Source organism: Zingiber officinale, chromosome 9B (assembly GCF_018446385.1).
Source record: "Zingiber officinale cultivar Zhangliang chromosome 9B, Zo_v1.1, whole genome shotgun sequence".
NCBI lineage: Eukaryota > Viridiplantae > Streptophyta > Magnoliopsida > Zingiberales > Zingiberaceae > Zingiber > Zingiber officinale.
Window position 1 is genome coordinate 9365474 of NC_056003.1, and position 23689 is coordinate 9389162.

Below are 23689 nucleotides of genomic sequence, written 5' to 3' on the forward strand. Positions count from 1 at the left end.
ATCCTATTCACTACAGGTAACTATCATGTGTTTACCAAGCGTTTGAGATTACTTCTTTTATCAAAAGTAAATCTGTTATCTTATCTTAATGGTCTTATACCGGTTAGGGACATGGACGAAGATCAATATAGATACATAAACGTTAGATACATAAAAGAATAAATCCAATTAATTAATTATCCTTTTAAATCAATAAGACTTTTTTGGTCTAAGCATACGCCGTTGCCTTCTAGTTGTTTTGATCCTGTCTAAAATCTGTGAGAAGATGTGCTTGCTCTAATGAACAGTGACTCTGAGGAAGATGAACTTCTGAAAATCCGGAGGGGCTTCTCAACGATCTTGCACATAGCGTGACGAGCCAACAAAGCATTAGCCATTAGCGATCTAAGACCGGGATGAGAATCCCTAGCTAGGTCCTCCGACGCTCAAGTCAGTTCTTTCTTTTCAAAGTGGAAGGAGCAGAAGTATTCTAATGAAAGTACAAAGAAGTAGAGTTTTAGATGACAGAGTTTGTGAGCGTCAACATACCTTGCCATCGGAAAGGACTCCCCTTTTTATACCACCTCATACAACCTCCACAATCATGAAGTGATTCCCAGTTTGTTAGAAGATAGAGAAAGTACAACCTGAACCTCTACCAATAATTCTTCAAGTAATCGTTTTCATATCCCAGATGTACCTCTTTTGTCGTTTATAACATCTCATTTTAATGAAATATGCAGAAGAATGTACCCCTGCAATTGAAGAAGCTTCGAGAGAATGTTTTCCGCCAAACTTGCCAGGCTGTTATAAAATAATCTACTACATGTGTCTCGACTGGTCATTTAAGCTAATGACATATTAAAAATACCTTTTATGAAGCATATCTCAACCGGTCGTTTGAACCAATCATATAAGGAGAACACCTTTGCGAAGCATTTCTTGATTGGTTGTTTAAACCAATCATGTATAAAGAATACCTGAAACATATCTTGACTGGTCATTTATATACTAGAAACCTTATAAGGCCGAGTGCCTCTAAGCTCGGTCGGGCTTTACCCGTTCGAGCACATACAAGAACATTTGTGCTTGTTCGACCTTCGCTTGGTTATTCATATACTAGAAGATTAGAGGCTCTCAGCTGAGCGCCTACAAGCACATTTGTGCTTGTTCGACCTTCGCTCGGTCACTTACATACTAGAAGCTTGATAAGGCCGAGCGCCTCTAAGCTCTGTCGGGCTTTGCTCGTTCGAGCGCATACAAGCACGTTTGTGCTTGTTCGGCCTCCGCTCGATCATTCATATACTAGAAGTTTGATAAGGCCGAGCGCCTCTAAGCTCAGTCAGGTTTTGCTCGTCCGAGCGTATACAAACACGTTTGTGCTTGTTCGACCTTCGCTCGGTTATTCATATACTAGAAGCTTTATAAGGTCGAGCGCCTCTAACCATGAACATTCCTTCAAAGGAGGTATAGCCGATTGATTAGATATTAGTTTTAGTTTTGTCTGCTTACTTGTCTACTTTATTATTTTATATTTTCTTTTCTTTAATCGTGCCTAGAGAGTTGAGCCACTTTTCAAAACTCTCATTGATAATTGGTCATTTAACGGAGAAAGAATGTTTTAGTCTTCCACATTGGAGGCGCACGCAGGTATGGCGCCTCAACCCAAGCATGATTTGGTCTTTCATGAGTTTTTTTCCTTTTCAACGATATTGTTGTTCTTTAAATATTCGAGTTTTCATTTTTTTTACTTTGTTTTGATATAGTTGACTGTTATTTATCATTCCGTGTTTTTAAGTTGACCCTATATATCTAGTCAACCCTAATTAATTCCGGGATGATCAATTTGACCCATATAAATTTTCTATCGACAATTAAGATAAATCGAGATGCACTTGTAGCGGATGACTGATCAATTCAGTATTCTTAGGTTAACTACATATTAAGAGAAATTCATCCATTAATTTACTAAAGTTGGGACTGATCAGTCCTTAAATATTTAAAAAACTGAGAATACGCTCTACTATTGCATCATTGTCTCATGACTTATTATTTATCAGTCATGGTGGCAAAATGTGAAGTCGTCACCTTAGTGACCCCTCCAGGACGACCCCACACACTCTGGAAGGGAGTAAATTATGGGGGCTTATTCCATCTCAATCGAGCGACCTTCCTAAATAGGGAGCACGAGATAACCCAAAATAGTATTTGCACTTACCAAGAATTGAATCATGTCTCTCTAGGAGTTCGAATCCTTTGTCCCGAACTCCCGTGTCCCCTTGTCGATCAGACGGTCGTGATATTCTTGAGATGTGTGTAAGATCCCTTGTGATGTGCAAAGCATTCTTGAAATGTGATTTGATCCATTCGATCAGTGAGCGGGACAGAGGGGACACGGGAGTTCAGGACAGAGGATCCGAACTCGTCTCTCTGGTGACAAGCCCCATTGTTATTTATCATTCATTTGATTGATACAAAAATGTGATAATGCTCACGCCAAGCGCTACTTATCACTATCCCCACAGTGAATTGAAGTGAGGTAAATTAGGTACTGTGTGACCCCTTAAGTGGGAAGGTTATTTACCGTAACCGAGACTTGAACCCTTGCCTATTGATTGTTATTTATCATTCATTAGAGCAAAAGGTGATATTGCTCACCACAAGCAGCCAGTATCGCTGACCCCACGCTAATATGCAGACAAATAAATTATAGGGGACATTTTTCCTAGCGCAGCGACCCTTTACATGAGATTGTTATTTATCATTCATTGAAGCAAAAATGAAGTGCTCACCTTAGCGACCTCTCCAAGGCGACTCCACACTCTCTAGAAGGGGTAAATCAGGGGGACATTTGCTTTAGTGTAGTGGCCCTTTACATGGGGAGGTAGATACTCATCGAGACATTTTGCAACCGATGTGAATTGATTCCAAGACCTATTGGAGTAACCATTTATACATGTACCAACTGCACTAACTTGTGGGGACATTGTTATTCATCATTGATTGAAGTAAAAGGTGATATTGTTTACCCCAAGCAGTTCAGTATCATTGATTCCACGACAAGATATATGTAAGGAAATCACAAAGGGCATATTGCCCTAGTACAACGGTCCTTTGCATGAAGGAGGTCATACATTCAACGAGACATTTTGCACCAGTTGGAATTGAGCTCAAGATCTATTGAAGGAAACACCCATGCAGATATCAATTTTGTATTTATCATTCACTAAAGTAAAAGGTGATATCATTCACCCTAAGCAGCTCAGATACTAAATGAGATATTTTTACACTAGCTAAGAATTGATCGTAAGATCTATTGAAGTAAATACTCATGTAAGTATCAATTATGTCAGCCCGTGAAAACATGTTATTTATCATTCATTGTAGTACATAGGTGATTCATTACGCTATATATATTTATCATTCTCTAGGGATACATAAATTGTCATTCCCCACCAACTCTATAGATATATAAATTGCATTGGAATCGTGAATCTAGTCCAGCTGCTCTATCTGCACGTTCTACTTGTTTATAATTTTCATAAATGATGATAGCACAATCAGAATTCAAATTTTTGGGGCTTCCTAATCGTAATCTGGATGTAGAACAAAAAGATGATCATTAAAACGAATAATTTATGCAACCAGTGAACAGGTACAAACTTCGTCAACTAGCAGAGCATATCTTGTGAATTATTTTAGTGATGTAGACATGAACACATGTGGCTGAAACAATTGGCAAAGAAGTCCACTTTCTCAGCACATGCAAGACCACATCTACCGCCCTTCTTCTCTTCCAGTTGGACCCATTGAACCATAAAGCTTTCTGCAAATTTGCTTGTCACTATCTCTTTCAAACCCACCACCCCTCACACACTTGCTTTTGTTTCCCTGTAACTGCATCTTTTTTTATGTCAGCGCTTTCCTTCTTGTTCCTTTCTGTCTCACAATTCTGCAAGTCCCCAAGTTTTCGCATTCCCTCATGAAACTGAAGCTGAGAATTGTGTCCAAGGCAAGGCAGCTCCTGACTGCATCCTCAGAGGAGGACAAGGTGGTCAATAGTGAACAATTGGACTCCAGGAGACAGAGCGCCGGCCATGGTATTGCCCTTGCATTTCTTCCTGTTTCTCTATCTGATTTCTTTGCTTATTCATCTGGATGCTTTTTGTATGCAATTCTATTTTACAGTTAACATGTTCTTCAGTTTTATTTTGGAGTTAAAAAGTAGAACTTTTCTTAGTAAGCTCATATTGAGTATCTTTTCCTTATGTAGATCAAATTTCAAAATTACCTTTATTTTATGATTCCTTAATGCTCTGCTGGTGGTTGCTCTTTTGAATCTGATTCATCTATGGGACCGCCACTTTGACTAGGAAGAGACAATGCGTTTAATGTACTTCCAACAGATAGAAATGTGTTCTAATGTGCTGATTCATTGCATATTTATTAGGTACAAAGGATGAGACCTTCTTTGATTCACAGACATGGTTAGTAGATTCAGATTGTGAAGATGATTTTGTCAGTGTCAATGGAGGTTGTAAGATCACATATAAGTCTCAGATTATACTTTTTATTTCAACTTTCTTACCAATTTTGAAGATTTCTCTTTCCTGTCATATTTAGATTTCGTTCCTTCCAGTTCCAGAAATCAACCGGGCAACATCTTCTCCCCTACTAGTTTTCCTGAAGTTATCTCTGAGCCTCCGACTTATGGGAAAAGAAGTCTTGCTGAACTTCTTCAGGAGAGTCAACTAGATGAACTGGAAATCAAACAAAACGATGCCAATCACAAGTTGAAAGTCAATGGACAGCCATGCCAAGATGACATTAATTCTCCAGATCATAAAGATTCAAGTCATCAGAAAGCTAAAAAAATGAAGCCGAAGCAGCGTTGCTTGTCAAGCTTGGTGCAGAGTCTGAGTTTCAAGGACAGGAGGAGCCGCAATGTTAATGAGCTCTAGTTTGCTTAACCTGTTCTCTTGTTATGCTTAAATTAGAATGACAGATGCTTATGAGTTGAATGGATTGTTCGCCTTTCCAATTTTGATTTCAATTCGAAAGACAATGGGAATTGATCAAATAGGTTTGTATAGTCAATAGTTTGTTCATTCACACTTGTTTAACCGGATAACAATCCATTCCGGATCAACTCAGACCGATCCGAGTGAGTCGACTCGATAGGATGAACCAAGCTGGCCGAATTAGCTAGGATAAACTGTTTTGATTTCCGCCACATCTCCAGTATTCAATGTTGCTTTATTCTATTCCATTGATAATGCAATTGAAAAGGAAATACAAAAAAAAAACTTTACGTATTAGTAAATATGCTAAATGATTATATATTTTGTAATAAATTAAAAAAATAAAACAAAATCTAAAAATAATGACAGATGAATCTAGCAATAATTGAATTTTATCGAATGGAAATATCGCTTAATGTGACGAAGGATTTTTTATTAAATCACTTAGGTTAGTTTGAAAATAATAAAATCATGTATACTATACCGATTTTATCTTTGTTACTGTTCCTAGTCGAATCATTTTTTTATTAGTCGAACCATTTTCTTCCATCAGCTGGTTTCAATCAAAATCGGGTGCTTAGTGATTTCGAAACCTAGAGATCTCGAATTATATGAAATCGATTCACATGTGTTCATCTAGTTATCCTAATTATATTAATGCCTTCAAATATCAATTTACTCGATATATTGAGAGCAATGATTTTTGAACATAAAAATAGGTTCGAAAAACTAAAAAAATCATTGCTCTCAATATATTAGGTCAAATTAATGTTTAAGATCATGCATATAATCAAGAAAACTAGACAAACACATAAGAATAAACTTCATATCATTCCAAGATCTCTAGGTTCATCAATTTCTCCATTAATTAGTTTTGGTCGAAATGGACTGATAGATGGATTTTTTTGAAAATCGATTCAACTGGAAAAAAAACTCAACCGAATCGATTTCTAATGGATTTTTCAAATAGTTTGGAAATCTATTCGAATGAATATTTTCCAGTCAAATCGATTTTCGAAAAATCTATCGATCAACCGATTTTAGACAAAACAGCTGATGTACCTAAAGACTTCGGATGCCATGAAATCAATGTATTCGTCTAGTTCTCCTAATTATAAAAATACCTTCAAACATTAATTTGATCTATATATTGAGAGCAATGATTTTTTTTTTTATCATATATATGTTCGAAAAATTAATTCATATTAAAAAAATCATTGCTTTCAATATATTATGTCAAATTGATGTTTAAGAATATGAATATAATTATAAGAATTAGAACAACTCATAGGACATGAATTTACTTCATTCCCCGCCCGTGATTTACTTCCTCCGTGTTGGTTCGTTTGATCAAAATCGATTGATGGACCTAGAGAACTCAAAATGAAGTGAAACTAGGTTCATTGTGTTCGTCTAGTTCTCTTGATTATATCTATGTCTTCAAATATCGATTTAATCCAATATATTGAGAATAATAATTTTTTTGAACATGAATTAGTTTTTTGAATATATTTTTAGGTTCAAAAAATTATTGCTCTCAATATATCTAGTCAAATTGATATTTGAGGATATCAATATAATCAGAAAACCTAGATAAACACATAGAAATTGATTTCATATTATTCCGAGGTTTCTAGGTCCATCAGCCTGTCCATTAGTCGCTTTTGGCTAAAATTGTCCAAAATCGTTTGATTGACCTAAAGACCTCGGAATAATATGAAATTATGTCTCTATGTGTTAATTTAATTCTCTTGATTATATAAATACTCTTAAATATTAATTTGACATAATATGTTGAGTATAGTATTCGTTTCAACATGAATCAATTTTTTTTTTTAAAATAGTACTGTTCATGATGAATTTTTGGAAATCGATTAGATTGAGTTTTTTTTCAATCAAATCGATTTTTAAATATTTATTTTGGGAAAAATTATTTGATGGACAAACGATCTTTGATTGATATGAAATCAATTTCTATGTGTTCGAAGTCTAGTTCTCACGATTATATTTATTCTCTTAAATATTAATTTCACCTAATATATTGGGAGCAATGATTTTTTGAACATGAATTAATTTTCAGAATCCAATTTTATGTTCACAAACTCATTGCTTTCAATATATCAGGTCGAATTGATATTTGAGAACATAAATATGATCGAGATAAATAGATGAACACATAGAAACTAATTTCATATAATTCTGAAATCTCCAGATTTCGAAGTTGATTGATCAATCAATTTTAATTGAAATCGATTGATCAATTAATTTTAATTGAAATCGGCTCATGAACAAAAATAAATGGCTCGAATAATAAAAAAATTGATTCAACTAATAACAGGGGAAAATCAGTATAGCATATATAATTTCGTCATTTTCAAATTAACCAACGTAATTTGATAATTTTACAAACTTATTGGGTTCCGTAAAAGCGATTTTTCTATGCACATCTGTCCATAGGGAAAGTTAATTAATAATCAATTTGAGATGTATTTTGAGATATACTAAATCTGAAGGTATGTTTTGGTAAAATTCTCTAACAAGTCAAGTCAACTAAGGATTTGTATTGATTCGTATCCATCTCAGCGCTTCTGACAAGTCGATCAATTCGTCGCGAGTGTCGACGGAGACGGCCATGAGCGGAGGTAGTCGACGGACGGCCCGCAATCGGGGGCGGCCGCCGACTATAGATGCCAGTGACGGAAAATCCCACCGCGACTCCCGCCCTGTGGATGCGGTGAGAAAGGTTCGGAGCCGCGATCATGGCCCCATCCGTCTTATGGACGTCAGCCTCAAGACCCTTCTATGGTTAGGGTTTGGGTTCCTGGCTTTCATTTCTGTATTTTTGTTGATTTATAATCATCATTGGGAATCTTGGCACGAGTCTCCGGCTTTGATGAGGTTGAGGAGGGTTGTCACCCCTTTGCAGGCCTCTAAGATGATGGATCTTGCCCAGGTTAGGTTGTCATCTATGAGAAATTGAGGTTATCATCTATGAGAATTTGTCTTAAGTTCAGTGTTAATCATCTGAAAAAAAGGAAAAAAGATGTATTTTAAAATATTTGGAATGGTTGCAGTTTCAAGGAGAGCATAAGGAAAGCCTGTACTGGGGCACATACCGGCCCCATGTCTATTTCGGAATACGAGCAAGGTTACTTCCTTTTGTGGTTGTTTATTCCCCAATAACTCAATAGAAGATGCTAACATATTTCTTGAATTAGCTTGGCACCTGATTGGAACCACTGCAAGTAGGGTTGAGTAATCGTGCATTTGGACTTACTTTGTAATTAAAATTTTATGCTCTCTTTTGAGATGTCAGCAATAAAGTTGGAATATTTCTAAGGAGTAAGGATTTTGTGAATCTCTCAGTGCACTAGCTACTTTCATACCTGAACCCTAAACACTACAAATCTTTATAATTTTTCTTTCTTAATTTGTGACTTTTTTAAAGTTGAATGTTACTTAAATATATTCTATGATTTACATGTAGATTTCCTTTAAAGAAAGAAAGCCAAGTAATATTTTTATAAGCATTTGTTTGGGAGTGATCTGTTGCTGTCTCTGCAGAACTCCACAGTCACTAATTGCTGGACTAATGTGGATAAGCATGCGAAATGGTCAGTACTTTCTTCGCCATGTTTGCCAAGATTCTGATGATCTAAGCACATATGGATGGAAAGATCACAATGGTAGGAGCTATGGTCGTCAATTAATTGTCGATCATGGATTATCATTCACAACTAGTTTCTTAAAGGAGAAGAAGGAAGGAAGTGGCTTTGGAGGTGACTGGGCTGTCAGATTGGATCTACAGAATGCAAAGTAATTTTGGTCATTCTTCCAGTTAATTTTATCAAACATTGAACTTTATTACATCTCTAAGTATCATGCTTTTTAGATTTATGGATTCTTCCAATCTTGTGGTATGATCAATTTCCCATTCGGTTCGTTTACAGATCAATTGTACATGAGGGCAATGAAGAGACTACACACCTTTTCTTTTATATTGCTGATGAGGAAGGAAATTCTTTAAATGTAAAGAAGCAGCTATTTGAAACACGTGATGCCACCCTACTGGCATTTGGAACACGCAATGATATTGGAGGTTGGGAACTGCATTTAGATTCCCAGGTATAGACCTCAGTAGATTCTGAATAACATAACCTGATGCATCTTTTTTTAAGACTTGTCATGGTGGTATCATACTGCACTTTTTTGGTCATTCTCAGATGTTAGTATAGGCCTTGTATACCTTCTCATGTTGAAGTTCTAAATCCACTATTTTACTTTGTTCTTTTACTTGATAGGTCACATTTCATCTTATATTTGTAACAAATGAACTGAACTTACTTTATAAGTATACATTCCATGTTTACATTAGATTATCCAATTTTAATGTTTTCGCTAAATATATAGTTGCAATAAGTTTGATTTAGTCAGGAGCTTAAATCCAGAAATTAGTTCTTTTGCCAAGTGCTATTTAAACTGTCAAGGGACTTGGCAAAGTTTGATGGAAAGATCCTGCATCGGTTGAGGCAAAGAAAAGTGCTTACAATTTATGTCTTGATCGAGAGGATTTTTTTTTTTTTCACAATAAAAGTAACCTTGATCAAAGGCCCTTGGAAAGAGTTTCAAAGTTATATTTTTTTACAAGATATCTTGTATCTATAGGAGCAAAGCTATAGGTCCTGATTTGACACCACTTTTGGTCATGTGGACAATACTCAGCTAGTGTAGACCTAGTTTTGATTGGGCCCATAAGTATAGTCCAATAGCACCCAGGTTTAAATTTTGACATGTGCCTAAGTTTCAGTATATGAGTGAAATGATACGGTTTCGGTTCCGTATTTTGTCATGCCGATATGGTTTTGATATATTTTTTTTTGATATAAAATATAATAATTAAAAATATTTTTATTAATATTTGATCGTTATAGATGTATATTATTAAGTTATATTTGAGATATAATTTTATAGAGTTAGAAATTATATTATATTTAATTTTTATCTAAGAAGGGAAAAGGATTATAATCTTTAAAGTTAAGAGATTTTTTTTTTCTTTATTTACCTTAAGAGGTATTTTTTTTTCTCTTTATTTATTTTGATGGAGAAAAAAATAATGAATAAAAGTAGGAAAAAATTAATAAGGGAGAAAAAAATTAATGAATAAAAGAGAAAAAATTAAGAAGGAAAAATTTAATAGGGAAAAGGAAATACCTATTTAAAAAATAAAAAATAACCTTTAAAATTTAAAATAAAAAATAAAACATGTCCTGGCCCTTAGTCTTAGAAGTTATCTCTGAAACTAATAATAGCTAGAGATAAATATAATTTTGGGTATTTAAAAATGTTTAGGTACTTCACTTTTGTATTTTTTTTTTGAAAAAGGAATTTTTTTAGTACACATGCAGTCATTCATTTTTTTTTTTTTTTTATGAAGTAGAAGGATACATCAGAGTCTTTTAAAATAGCAAGTTTAGGTACTTCTCTTAAACCACATATACAAATCTATTAGGTGAAGAGTTTCTTCTTGCCAATTTATAGTATAAAAATTAAGTTATTCTGACCTAATGGTTTTTGCATGTGCTTTGCAGAGACATGTGGATACTCATTTTTCTGGGTTCAGAACCCATCATATGCACAATTTGACAGAACTCGTTCAGGGTACTCTTGCATTTCAAGTAAGTTTCATCTTTTAGCAGTGATGTAAAATATATTGAGATAAGGACATGTCCTTGTTTGGTAATCGTCTTCCCTTCAGCTTTCCCTTCTTTTTCTAAGGCTAAGATTGCATGAATGTTAATTAAAACTTTTTCTTGATTGCTGGCTTGTACTCAAGGCAAGAAGAACTGGGGAACTTCAGCTATCTGACACAATTGAAGAATCTTCAAATGTAGTTGTTATTCAGGTATTAATAGTTAAGAGTCTATATTGAAAATTTCAGTTTCTCTTGTTGGAATTCTGGAAAAGGACTGGTAATGCTTTGACTGTGATGACTAAGGTAACTGTAATTCTGAAGCATGCACATTAAACTTTGGATGAGTGTTAATGTCACGATGCAACATGATTATATTAGATATCCACTCCTGTGACACATATTAGATGTGACTTCTCAGTCTTATTTTATTTTATTCAAGGACATCTGAGATTCTCTGCTCACAACTTCTAGATATTGAGAAGCTATTCTAGATGCTCAAATTTTGGAGTTAGATATCTGGCATACTAATGATGTAAATAATTTTCCTTTGCTTTCTAAATGTTCTGAAGAAAACTTGTGAATGTTTGTTACAAGACATGGTATGGTGATTATAAATGCTTAAAATATCATAATGCATAAGACTTGGACTGCACATAATTACTAATAATCACCTTGTTCATAATGTGAATTGGACTACTATTTTAGATCTTATTGTGGCTTCTTTATCTGGCCTCAATATCCTCATGTCTTCTTTCGGTGCTTCATACTCGAGTAATTTCACTGTTTAATCTATCTAATGGGTATATTCTCTGGATATTGTCGATAATATGGTTTTATCTAAACACTGGCATAGATGAATTGCCGATTTAAAAGAAAGTTTGTGTTATGTTTGTTGAGTCAATATTCTTTTATCTATAGAAAATCTTCCTCATGATTTTAGTTATTTGGTTATTGTTTTCTTTCAAAACTTATTGTATTTCCTTCCAGATTTCAACTGTTCTTCCTGCAAAACTAGATATTGCTTTTGTATCTGGAACTAATATGGAAGGCTCTTTGGTGGATCAACGTCTCCACAGTCTTACAGGTATGATTGTCCCACCTCCCCTCAGAAAAAAGGAAAAAATTAACATTCCTGATAGCACATTCTCAACTGATCCAACCATATTCTGTTGACCATAGCTATGACCAGGACTTGATATTTGATAGATTGAAAGAACAATATTTAAATCACAAAACATCTTGATGAGTTACTGGAGTCAATGTGAACTTTTTTAAAATCATTTTCGTATAATGTTCCATAATGTCAGCAAAATGAAGCAAGAACTTTTCTTGAGACTGCCTTAAAATTGAGAAAGGTTATACTATGAAATGGAATATAATGTATCCATTTGTCACCAACAACAATGGATTTTCAGTGTAAAACTTTTCTGTTGTCTATTATTATTTCTGTATTTTTTAATAATTTAGCAACAGACAATTCCTACTTTATGCTGCAGTTTTCCCACCAATGTCATTTTCTTTGAAAGAAGTTCTTGTTAATTCTTTCCATCAGGAGACATATTGTCTACTCGTCTAGATGAGAAGCAAAAGGAATTTGAAGACAAGTATCTTAGATATTTTAAACTGAAGGATAAGGTATGTTCATTTGATTTTTTTTTTCTACACGCAATCTTGTGTGATTGATTACCATTTTAGCTTCCTTTCCGATTACTTACCATTCCACAATATTTCAGCATTTACGCTTGTTGTTCGTGCACAATGCACTTTAGATCATATTGATTCTCCATTTTAGATTCCTTTCAAATTACTTGCATATGTTTTATGTTTGAGTGCAACACACAGCCCACTTAAGATCACAGTAGTAAAATTTCTTATACCTTTTGGTGTTACCATAATTATTTATATGTATCATAAGCTTTGAAGTACAGATTTTGTTAACAGAAAAAAAGAATAACATATGTCAATCCCAGCTACTTTGGTCAATTTCATTAACTCTATCCTTCCAGTGAAATCTATGAAAGCTTATATCAGTAATTACAGCTAAGCTTTTAAATCAATTTTAATTATTTTTTGATTATGTTAATTAGAGTTTTTTTTGGATAAGTAAAAAATATATATCAAAGCAAGACCAAGGTACAATACTAGAAATTAGTAGCGTCTTATGTCTAACATAATGTCAGATCAAAAAACACTCCCAAAGTCTTGTAAATATGCATTTGTACATTTCTAAAGATTTTCTCACTCTCCAACTGTCCCTCATCAAAGATGCAAGTGTTCTTAGATCTCTATACAAAGTGTATCAAAGTCGACATCTCAAGGTGTCGGGCTTTAGTCAAGAGACGTCCTCCTTTGAAGACATGCCCAAAGACTCGTAGCATTTGTTGGTAGGTAGACATCTCCGACCCCATCTGTAGTTACTCTTTGACCCTTCGCCATAAAATCACTACAGGAGGGCATCCAAAAAAATAAGTGTGACTCCATTTCCTGCCTACAAAAGACACAACACTGATCCTCCATGTAGTCCAATTTGTCTTTGGTTGGAAGTCGCCCAGCATCCAAAGTGTAATTTCATGACTAGGCTGGATGTAGGGCTTCCACACTTCCTCACCCAGGGCTTCTTAGGACTGGGATACCTAAAAATGTCATAAGCCCTAGCCACACCTCTGTCCTGCTCAAACCAATCTGCCAACCTTTGCATAGAACATGCTGGGAATCAGAGTAGCCGTAGGATGAGGTCATGGATATTCAACAACCGCTTGATCAGCGGGGAATCTGAGTGCACCGCCTCCCAATTAAAGTTTTCTTTTGTCTTCCTCTGTCCCTCATTGTTGGGTTTGAGAATTTTTCTATTTTCTTTGTTGTTTATAAGAAAATAAAAATTTGAAGGTTGAAAGGATAATAAAACAAATATTTAACATTGATTTCTTTGACATATTTAAATTTTATAGAGGTGAATGATATGTTAAGTATTTGTTTTTTATTTTTCAATTTTCAATGACCTTGTTTTGTCTTATGAAATCGGCAAACTGGAAGTAGAAATTTTACATGAATAAGTTTTATTAAACATAATTGTTCCCCAGCTATATTTGTTATATCATCTTTTTCAGTAACACCATAAGTGGTTGATCATACTTCAATTTAAAAAAAAAATAATCTAAAAGGCACACAATGAACACAGAAGATTCTAGATGTTTCTCTCCAATTCAACTGACTGCTCTTTATCTGATTGACAATATCTTTATCTACCTCTTGCTCTAAATAGCACAGTCACGACAATTTAAAACTCTATATATGCTAGTTATTTATTGATTTGATAGCTTTCCCTAATTGTTCCTTTTCCCCTAATCATTTCACTGTAAAAGTATTATTTGTTTGCATATTTCAATGTTTGAGGATGTTGAACTTGAATTTACTTATAAAAAGTAAAAAATTACCAAGACAGCACCTTTGTGCATAGTTAATGATTAAATTGATTCTTTGGTACTTTGTAAAGTTTAGATTAGTGATATATTGCATCTAAGTTTAAAGCAGTAGATATATAATTCGTGCCTGAATAAGGAGCGTGCTAACAATTGAACTATGATCTTACTACAATAACAGCTAAAAGTAAGGGTATTTTTGGAAATGAAGATGTGTTAAGGTGGGATGAGTGCTGTTTTGATGATAAATGAAAAAGGAGCACTCTTTGACGATTCAATAAAAAGGGATGTTCTTTTGATTTTGGCCATCTGTTTCGACAAAAAAAATCAAACACTCTATTAGAGACTATTGAGAAGTTTTTAGCATGATTTTCTAGTCAAAATTCTATGATTTAGGCCATGACAAAGTTATTATCAACTTAAAACATGTGAACAATCCGTTTAGGACTCCTAGGAAGTCTAGATTTTTTTTGCCAAAATAACAAATTTTGGTCATTTAGGACTTGGGAAAAATTCTTTTGTGGTCAATTTTAAATTAATTATGCTTTGGTATAATCTCACTCCTACAAATTCACTGCTATATCCTTTTTTTTCAACAAATTTTTGCTATTGAAATAATTAGATAAGAAAAAGAGATTTTCGTTTGCCAAACCATGGGATATTTTGGACTATGTGGTGAGAAAAAGTATTTTATTTTGGCAAAAAGAAAGTATGATGTGTCGTTTAGGGAAAATCCAAACTGAGAAAACTGAAATTTTCTTGGCAAATCTGTCTCAGATGTTTATTGTTCCTTTTTTTTTATAAATTGTTTCTTCAAAGTCTCACTTTTTTCTATATTAATATTTTTGAAAATAACCATGCAAAGTGAAGGGAATTAGAAGAGTGAAATCAGCTTGACATCATATTGACATGTTTTGAGGATTTCATAGCATGCTGAGTTCTGGCATGACATCACACTGGAATAGTATTGTATGGGCCAAGCTTTGAAACTCCATTATAGAGTGCTACTTTGAACCTTGCTTTGGAAAAACATAGGCTTCTATATCAATAAGTGCACTTCTGTTTACATGCTTATTGCAGACTATCTAGGCAGAATTGTTTAACAGCATAAGTTGTTTATAGTATACATCTTATGGTATGTCTGCACCATAGTTTCCATGGAAACATAAGCATTGAAGATGGAAAATGGATTGACATGGAACACTATTTGACTTCTTAACTTAATTCAGGTTGATTCTGAACTGATGGCTGTTGGTAGGGCAGCCTTAGGAAATCTGCTTGGAGGAATTGGCTACTTCTATGGTCAGTCAAAGATTGCCTTACCAGAAGGTTACACTGTAAGTGTAAGGTTTGTTAAGTTTCAAAGATTTTTAACCTGCTGCACATTCTCTCTTTCTATTTATCAACCATAGCTTTTATGATCATCAAACTTAGAGGTATGATAGACAGTGGGAATATATGTCAAATCATTGAAAATTTTATTTTATTTTATAATTCTTCCATATAAGCTTGCTATTTTATTGTCTCGTTTGATTTACTTTATTTATCTTTTGAAAATTTGTGTCATATACTCTGAGATGTATATGAATCTTTTATCACCTACATTTGTGATATTTTTTTTGCCCATTTATCTCCTAAATCCTAAATAGATTAGTCACCATTAATCCTTGCTAATTAGATTATGGTGTTCACATGAAAGGACTTTTATATTATAAACATGCCATATTTTCTGTTAGATTTATTGTATCAAATCATTCTGCTCAAGATAGAAATTGACCTTTGATTATGAGCACTAAGCATGCAAGCATGTTATATTTGATCCCTGAAGTTGTATTATGTTATTATGATTAACCTTTGGAAGAAAGTATAGTAAGAATGTTATATTTGATCTCTTTGGCAGCAAAAGAATGGGGATAAGTTTATTTATTATTGGCCAGCTGCACTTTTTACAGCTGTTCCTAGTAGATCATTCTTTCCAAGAGGTTTTCTTTGGGATGAAGGCTTCCATCAAATGATCATCGGGTTTGTCATATACTATGATTATTTTCGCAGAGTCTAGCAGCTCAGCTGTTAAATTTCTATTGAATAAAATTCTAGCATCTGGAATTAGGCTCATTTATGATCTGATGTACTTTTCTTGAAATATGTATCATGTTAATGTTAATAGGCGTTGGGATGCTGATTTATCCATGGACATCATTGGGCATTGGTTGGATCTCATTAATGCTGATGGATGGATTCCTCGTGAGCAGATTTTAGGTGCTGAAGCGTTGAGGTAATTTAATCGCAATTTATATGAGATTGTGGACAATTTATTCACATGAAACTTGTTCAATATTTGCAGTAAAGTACCTGAGGAATTTGTTCTTCAATATTCAACAAATGGGAATCCACCAACTTTATTTCTTGTTATAAGAGGTGCAGTAACTTTACCTATACATATATTGCCTACCTACTAATTGAAAAATGTATTGTTTTTGAATTTATGCTGTGTGCTTATAAAATTGTGTTGATGATTAAATTGCCTTCAATTTGTTGTCCTTGCTTGTGGAGGCATGTATGTTTAGCCAAAGTTCACAATATTCATTCACATACCAAGATTTTGACCAACTTAAAAAATGACTAAGTTTCAAAACAGATATTGAAATAAAGATCTACTCATGGATTTTCATCTTCTAACAAATACAATCACAGCTTGCTGTCTCAGATTTCAACTCATCTTTTTGGAGCTCCATAAATGAAACTATTTGTGAAATATATTAAGCATGGTCAGTTCAAAGTGCTTGCGAGATTCGTGTTTTGCTTGCATTGCGTGATAAATTAGCATATTGTTTTGTAAATACATTGCTTATATATTGTACAAAGAGTAAATTTATTCAGAGGTATGCTAAATCAGAGTCAAGGATGCAGGAATGCTTTATGCTTGTTTCTGATTTGCTTCTATGAATATCTGATACTTATTTGACTATCGTAAATTTGGCTAAAGTCAATATCGTACATGGTCCTAAATTTCACACAACTAAATATGTGTATTGCATGATGATGACTGCGTTTCAATCTTCAGATGCCAATATTTTATATCTGTTGCAGGCTAGTATCATTTGTCAAACCAAGAAAGGTCATTCTTTTGTCATCTCTAATAAAGTTTCTTACGCTCTCATCCTTCTGCCATATCCTCTTCATACTCTCATTGCCAAGATGACAAGGGTTGTGGCATTTAGTAACATGTAATGATAGGGACATGGCAATTTTCCAACGGAGAACCCCCAATGTTTCCTTGTTGCAAGAGAAAGAAAGGTGTGAATGAGACTTTTTCCATTCTATTTACAAGTGATCATTGCTGATTAGCTGCTTCTCTGTTCAATGTTCTCCACAAATTTATGTGGAACTTTTTTTTTTGGGCCAAAGATGTTGCTGCAGAAAGCTTCCTGTTTTTTACTCCCAGCAGAAGTTACAAGGGTTAACAGTGGAAATGCCACTCAATCCTTGCTCTGGAGGCATAGCTTCTGGAGAAGTTGCAGAAAAGTTGCAGAAATTGTGACAGTTTTGTTGGAACTTTGAATTTAGTTTTTTCCATATAATTTTAACTCAGGGCATTAGGAGTTAAGACGAACTGAAATTGTGGGCTAGAGATGGATGCTGCCAAGTGTTTGTAACATATTTGTTTAAGCAGCATCTTGGGATATAGTTATCACTAAATAAGCAAACTACAGCCATAAAGATTTTAGCACCAGTGGGTAAAGAATCTACTGCTCTTTAGATGATAGAAGGGTGAGTCTTAAGTTTTCCATGATGTAAAAATAAATATTGTGTTTTGGGTGCCTTAATTTTTTTTAATATATATCACATGATTGGGTGACTGAATCATCCTCTATCTTGCTGTTGCAATTCAGAACTATTCATATCTATATACTAATATTTCAATGAGCTGTGAGTCCCGACTACTTGAGTTGGTTACATGTATTTTTTTTAAAAAACAATTTATATATATAGATATTTGGTATGATTTGATTGAAGCATCCTCCATACTGTTGTTACGGTTCATAATTATTCTATAGATTGTCTCAGTTTCATTTATATGCTATTTTCTGAGATAATTATAGCTGTTTCCCGTGGATATGCATACATTGAGTGTGTGTGTGGGTGTCGTGTAACTTTAACTGGGGGAATTGTATATGTCCATGAGAATTGTTTCTGCAGATGTGGTTATTTGCCTGATTTGACAGGAAAAATAAATCTGTGTTTGTGCTAACTGTTCTTTCTGTTGAAACATTTATAAGTGGGTGTTTGATTGCAAACAATCTTCTAACAGACTTACTAAATGGCATACGGTCAAGTAAATTTTCACCTCAGGAAACCGATGAGATCACTGATTTCCTCAAGAGAGCCTATGTCCGCTTGAATGCATGGTTCCAATGGTTCAATAGTACACAATCTGGTGAGTTTTTATTTTGAGTAAACTGTAACTAAAACCTTTTTCTGTTCTCATGTGTAGCATTCTGATTCTAAAAAAAATAACACCAAGTGCTGTTCAAACTTTTAAGTTGTAATCATGGTCATGAAGACCATAGCTGCTCAAGAGTTCTAGCAAGCTATATACTGATACCCATTTCTAAGTTCATAGCTGTGGACTCATAGTAAATATTGGGATCAAACTATTAGTTTTTTCAATATAAAGTTGTCGGGTCACTGATTAATTGCCCACTTGGAGACAACTGATTTTCTTTATATTATTTGCAATATGTTCACCTGTTTTGTTGCAATGTGGTTATTCATTTTTATATGATGGAACTAATATAGGCAATGAGTTCCTTTGAATTCAACATTGAAAATATATATGATGGAATTAATTTAGGCGATGAGTTCCTTAACCTTCAACATTGTCGGGTCACTCCTTAATTTCCACTTGGTGATGACTAATTATCTCTATCCTATTTGCAATAGGCTTACCTGTTTGGTTGCAATGTGGTTATTCATTTTTATATGATGGAACTAATATAGGCAATGAGTTCCTTAAAAGTTCAACGTTGAATATATAAATACATCATATTTAGTGTTTTTTATTAAAATTTGAGCACATGTTTCACCTTTTCTTGCAAAGTGTTTAGAGCCTGTGTAACCTCTATGTTTAGTGGTTACTTATTATTATTATTATTATTATTTTTTTATATTGCCACATCTCATTCAAGAATGTTTGACGAGATGTTTAGCTTGATGAGTTTTGCAGCTAGACACTAGGATTATGTACTGGGCTTACTCGTGCATGTGCATATCTGTGTATATATTGCTTTTTGTATGACAGTGTCAACATTCTCATTTGAAGTATTTAGTGTGCATGCATACATAACTTTTTGTGTGTTCCTGCTCTATATCAATCAATCAATATTGTACTTGTGCAAAATGTAGATTAGTCCATAGAATTCTCATGGAATTTGCACTACACTTATACGTGAGTGATGCTAAATGGCCAACTAAAAGTTCTTATGAGATTGGTTGGCTTTTTTGCTCTGCACCTTAAATTTAGTAACACTTTCTTCTACTCAATTATTTGTCTTATTTTAACTACTTTAATAAATAGAAGTGAAACTCCTCAACGATGTTCAGTGCATTTTGCTTAAAGTATAAAAAGTTTTAATATATTTCATCCATTTGGAACGCATGCTTTATGTGATTTTGGGGCTTTTGCATGACATATTGTTGTCTTAATTACAATGGTTCACAGGAAATGATGTAAACACGTTTTACTGGCATGGAAGAGATAATGCAACAACTAAAGAATTAAACCCAAAGGTTTGGTTCCTTGCTTCTTCGTTTTCATGTATAGCATTTGGCATTTAATTAGATTATTTATTTGAACTCGTTTCTACGTGACTTGCACGTGCATTATTATCCATTAAAGAATCAATATAATATACTGATATAAAAATCGAGTTCCAGAATGAATTCCAAATCTTAATATAAAAAATTATGTAGATAAATAACACTTTTGAATTGCACTATAAATGGTTCCATGGAAGAATTAAGATATAGTGTCCAGGGATTAAAATACTGTGCCGAAACGGGTGAAACATCTCGTTCTGCTCGTTGACCGGCATCAGCACGATCCCGGTACCAGGCCCCGGGGCAACAGAGAGGTGTCGCGCGACCCCCGCATCTGCAGCGGTGGCGTAGCGCGGGGGGGGGGGGGGGGGGGGGGGGTCGCCCGACCCTGCGGCCGTGCTGGAATCGCATGAACCTGCGACTGTGACTTTCTTGTGCGCAGGTGGGTGTTTTTTCTATTAAAACTCAGGTAAATTATTTTAATCAATTCCTAGTTATGATAAAGATAATATAAAGAGGCTTTATTAAACCCTAATAAAATTATCTAATTAATTTATTTTAACTCTATAAAAATATAATAAAATTTTTATTTATTTATCTATCTATTTTCATATTTATTTTCAGATTATTTTTATATTTAAAATATTTATGTTAAATATTTTATTTTAAATTAATATATTATATATTTAAAAAATACTGAAACTATATTGACACAGTGCGATACGATACCGAAACTGTATCGTTCCGATCTAGGACCGAAACCTCAGCACGGGTCGAGATTTTAAACCATGATAGTGTCTACTTCCAATTATTATTATCAGAATAGTAAAATGAAGTTCTAGTAAACTTAACAAGATGTGGTCAATATATTCTGAGTCTTAAATAACCTTCGGTCATTTTACTTGCATATGTATCATATTCTTCTGAGATTTAAAATGTCATTGCCAAGATTTTTATTTTACCACATCATATTGTCCTGCAAGCGAATGAACCTTTAGCCTTTCCTATAAGGGATCTTCTTGTTACAATATGCTCACAAAATAATGGTCAGCATCGGCATAAAGTCCTCTCTCAAATCATTGATCATGTCAACCATTCTTGTGTATCTTCAACTACATTAAGTGAGAATATGTTATCTGCACTTTTTCATGTCCTTGCTCTACTTCTTCATGATGATGTTATGGCACGAGAAGTTGCATACCAAGCTGGGCTTGTAAAGATTGCCATGGACCTGCTTTCTCGATGGAATCTTGACTCTCTAGATGGTGTAGAACCTCAAGTTCCAAAGTGGGTAACTGCATGTTTTCTTTCTGTCGATCAGTTATTGCAGGTGGATCCTAAGATGCCTCCAGGAATAGTAAATCTGGAACAAATGAAAAATGATACTCTTAATCCCCAGCATTCACTTGTGATTGATGAGCAAAAAGAAAAGAATTGTCAGTCTTGTCTAGCGTCAACTATGGGTTTTTTGAACATGGACCACCAGAAGAGGCTTCTGGAAATATGCTGCAGATGTATTCAGAATCAGTTACCTTGTGAGATAACACATGTGGTGCTGCAGCTGAGCTCTATGTTAACTAAGGTTCATCCAGTTGCTGTTAGTTTTCTTGAGGCTGGAGGTTTACAAGCTTTACTTAGTTTACCTGCAAACAGCTTATTTCCTGGGTACAGTAACGTGGCAGCTGTGATTATCCGCCACATTTTGGAAGATCCGAATACTCTTCAACAAGCCATGGAATTAGAGATACGCCATAGCCTCATTGCAGCAACAAGCAGACATTCAAATGCAAGAGTATCACCAAGAACTTTTGTTCAAAATTTGTCTATTGTTATTTCCAGGGACCCTGTGGTTTTTCTGAAAGCTGCACAAGCTGTATGCAGAATTGAAATGTTAGGTGACAGACCTAATGTAGTGCTATTGAAAGATCGTGAGAAGGAAAAGTCCAAGGCCAAGGACAAGGAGAAGATAATTGAGAAAGACAAAATAGCTGCAAGTGATGAAAAGACTACTGGGTTAGATATGGCATCGGTGGTTCCTGGAAATGGGCATGGTAAGCTATCAGAACCTTGTACAAAGAATACCAAGGCTCATCGCAAAACTCCACAGAGCTTTACTAGTGTAATTGAATACCTTTTGGATCTGATAGTGAAATTTGTCCCTCCAGTCACAAATTACCAAACTGATGCAAGTCCTGCTAGCTCGTTAGTTTCAGATATGGATATTGACTCAACTTCAGCTAAAGGAAAAGAAAAAGTCACCGATGTTTCATCTAAAGATGACAAAATTAATTCACAAGAGGCTTTGGTATCTACTGCGAAAATTGTTTTTATTGTTAAGCTGTTGACGGAGATACTTCTCACTTATGCTTCATCAATTCAGGTGTTACTTCGAAGAGATGCTGAACTCAGTAGTTCTCTTTCTAGGGGTTTAAATGGAAGTGTCAGTGGGGGCATCTTTCATCATATTCTTCTGAATTTTCTTCCTTACCCAGGAATTTCCAAGAAAGATAAAAAAACTGAAGGAGATTGGAGGCAAAAGTTAGCTACCAGAGCAAGCCAATTTTTGGTGGCATCATCTGTTCGTTCAACAGAAGGACGAAGAAGAATTTTTTCTGAAATAAGTAATGTGTTCAAAGACTTTGTTGATTCATCTGGTCATTGCAGGGCATCTGATTCACGTATTCATGCCTTTGTTGACCTACTTAATGATATTCTTGCTGCTCGTTCACCAACTGGTTCATATATTTCAGCAGAAGCATCAGTTACTTTTATTGATCTTGGGCTTGTTCACTCTTTAAGTCAGGTTCTTCAAGTGCTAGACTTGGACCATGCTGATTCACCTAAGCTCATCGCAGGAATCATTAAGGTATTGGAGTTAGTGACAAAAGAACATGTTCATTCTGCTTACATTAACACTGCAAAGGAGGACAACTCCCTGAAGCTGGCCACTATTGAGCATCAACTAGGTTCCTCTAATGATCAAGGGGATAGGTTTGAGGCCTTGGAAACAATGTCCCAACCTGATCACACCGAAGAGGTTCCCAACCAAAGGCAAACAGCTGGTGTTGCCCAAACCTATGGCAATTCCAGTTCTGTGTTAGATGATATGGACCATGATCGTGAAATGAATGGAGTTTTTTCTCATGAAGCTGAAGATGATTTCATGCACGAAGTATCTGAAGATGGTACAGGCATGGATAATGGTGTTTCAAGTGTGGAAATCAGATTTGAAATATCACAAAATGTAGAAGATGATATGGGTGATGATGACGAGGATGAAGATATGTCAGGGGATGGAGAGGAAGTTGATGACGAGGAGGATGATGATGAAGAGAACAATGATTTGGAGGAGGATGAAGTTCATCAAATCTCTCATCCAGATATAGATCATGATGACCATGAGATCGATGACGAAGAGTTTGATGAAGATGTCTTGGAAGAAGAGGATGATGATGATGAAGATGATGATGGTGTAATACTCCGCTTAGAGGAAGGAATCAGTGGAATAAATGTTTTCGATCAATTTGAAGTTCTTGGTAGTGACAATTTTTCTGTAATGCCTCTTGACATATTTGGCTCTAGACGTCAAGGACGTACAACATCCATTTATAATCTCCTTGGAAGAACCGGTGATCACACTTCTCTTCATCTTGAACATCCATTATTGGGGGAGCCTTCTTCTTTTAGACATTTAGTTCACCAGAGACAATCAGGTAAAATATTTGGCCTCTCAAGTTTTTGGTTGAGTTGATGCTTCA

General features: G+C 34.7%; 2 protein-coding genes across 2 annotated transcripts in view; both read left to right on the plus strand.

The window, feature by feature from the left end:
* Positions 1-3835: 3835 nt before the first annotated feature.
* LOC122024985 (uncharacterized protein At3g27210-like) lies at positions 3836-5000 on the plus strand. The gene is made up of 3 exons (XM_042583738.1): positions 3836-4079; positions 4430-4513; positions 4603-5000. The coding sequence occupies exons 1-3, from the start codon at positions 3962-3964 to the stop codon at positions 4938-4940; spliced, it is 540 nt and encodes a 179-aa protein (XP_042439672.1). The 5' UTR covers positions 3836-3961; the 3' UTR covers positions 4941-5000.
* A 2566-nt stretch (positions 5001-7566) lies between these two features.
* The window catches only part of LOC122022796 (E3 ubiquitin-protein ligase UPL1-like), a 29147-nt gene continuing 13024 nt past the window's right edge, over positions 7567-23689 (plus strand). Inside the window, exons 1-15 of the mRNA XM_042580911.1 lie at positions 7567-7953; positions 8075-8148; positions 8565-8816; positions 8951-9125; positions 10589-10675; positions 10834-10902; positions 11680-11776; positions 12245-12327; positions 15341-15448; positions 16012-16133; positions 16279-16386; positions 16456-16529; positions 18424-18549; positions 19834-19901; positions 20881-23644. Coding sequence (XP_042436845.1) covers positions 7633-7953; positions 8075-8148; positions 8565-8816; positions 8951-9125; positions 10589-10675; positions 10834-10902; positions 11680-11776; positions 12245-12327; positions 15341-15448; positions 16012-16133; positions 16279-16386; positions 16456-16529; positions 18424-18549; positions 19834-19901; positions 20881-23644 — 4528 coding nt within the window. The 5' untranslated portion in view covers positions 7567-7632. The remainder of the gene's footprint in view (positions 7954-8074; positions 8149-8564; positions 8817-8950; positions 9126-10588; positions 10676-10833; positions 10903-11679; positions 11777-12244; positions 12328-15340; positions 15449-16011; positions 16134-16278; positions 16387-16455; positions 16530-18423; positions 18550-19833; positions 19902-20880; positions 23645-23689) is intronic.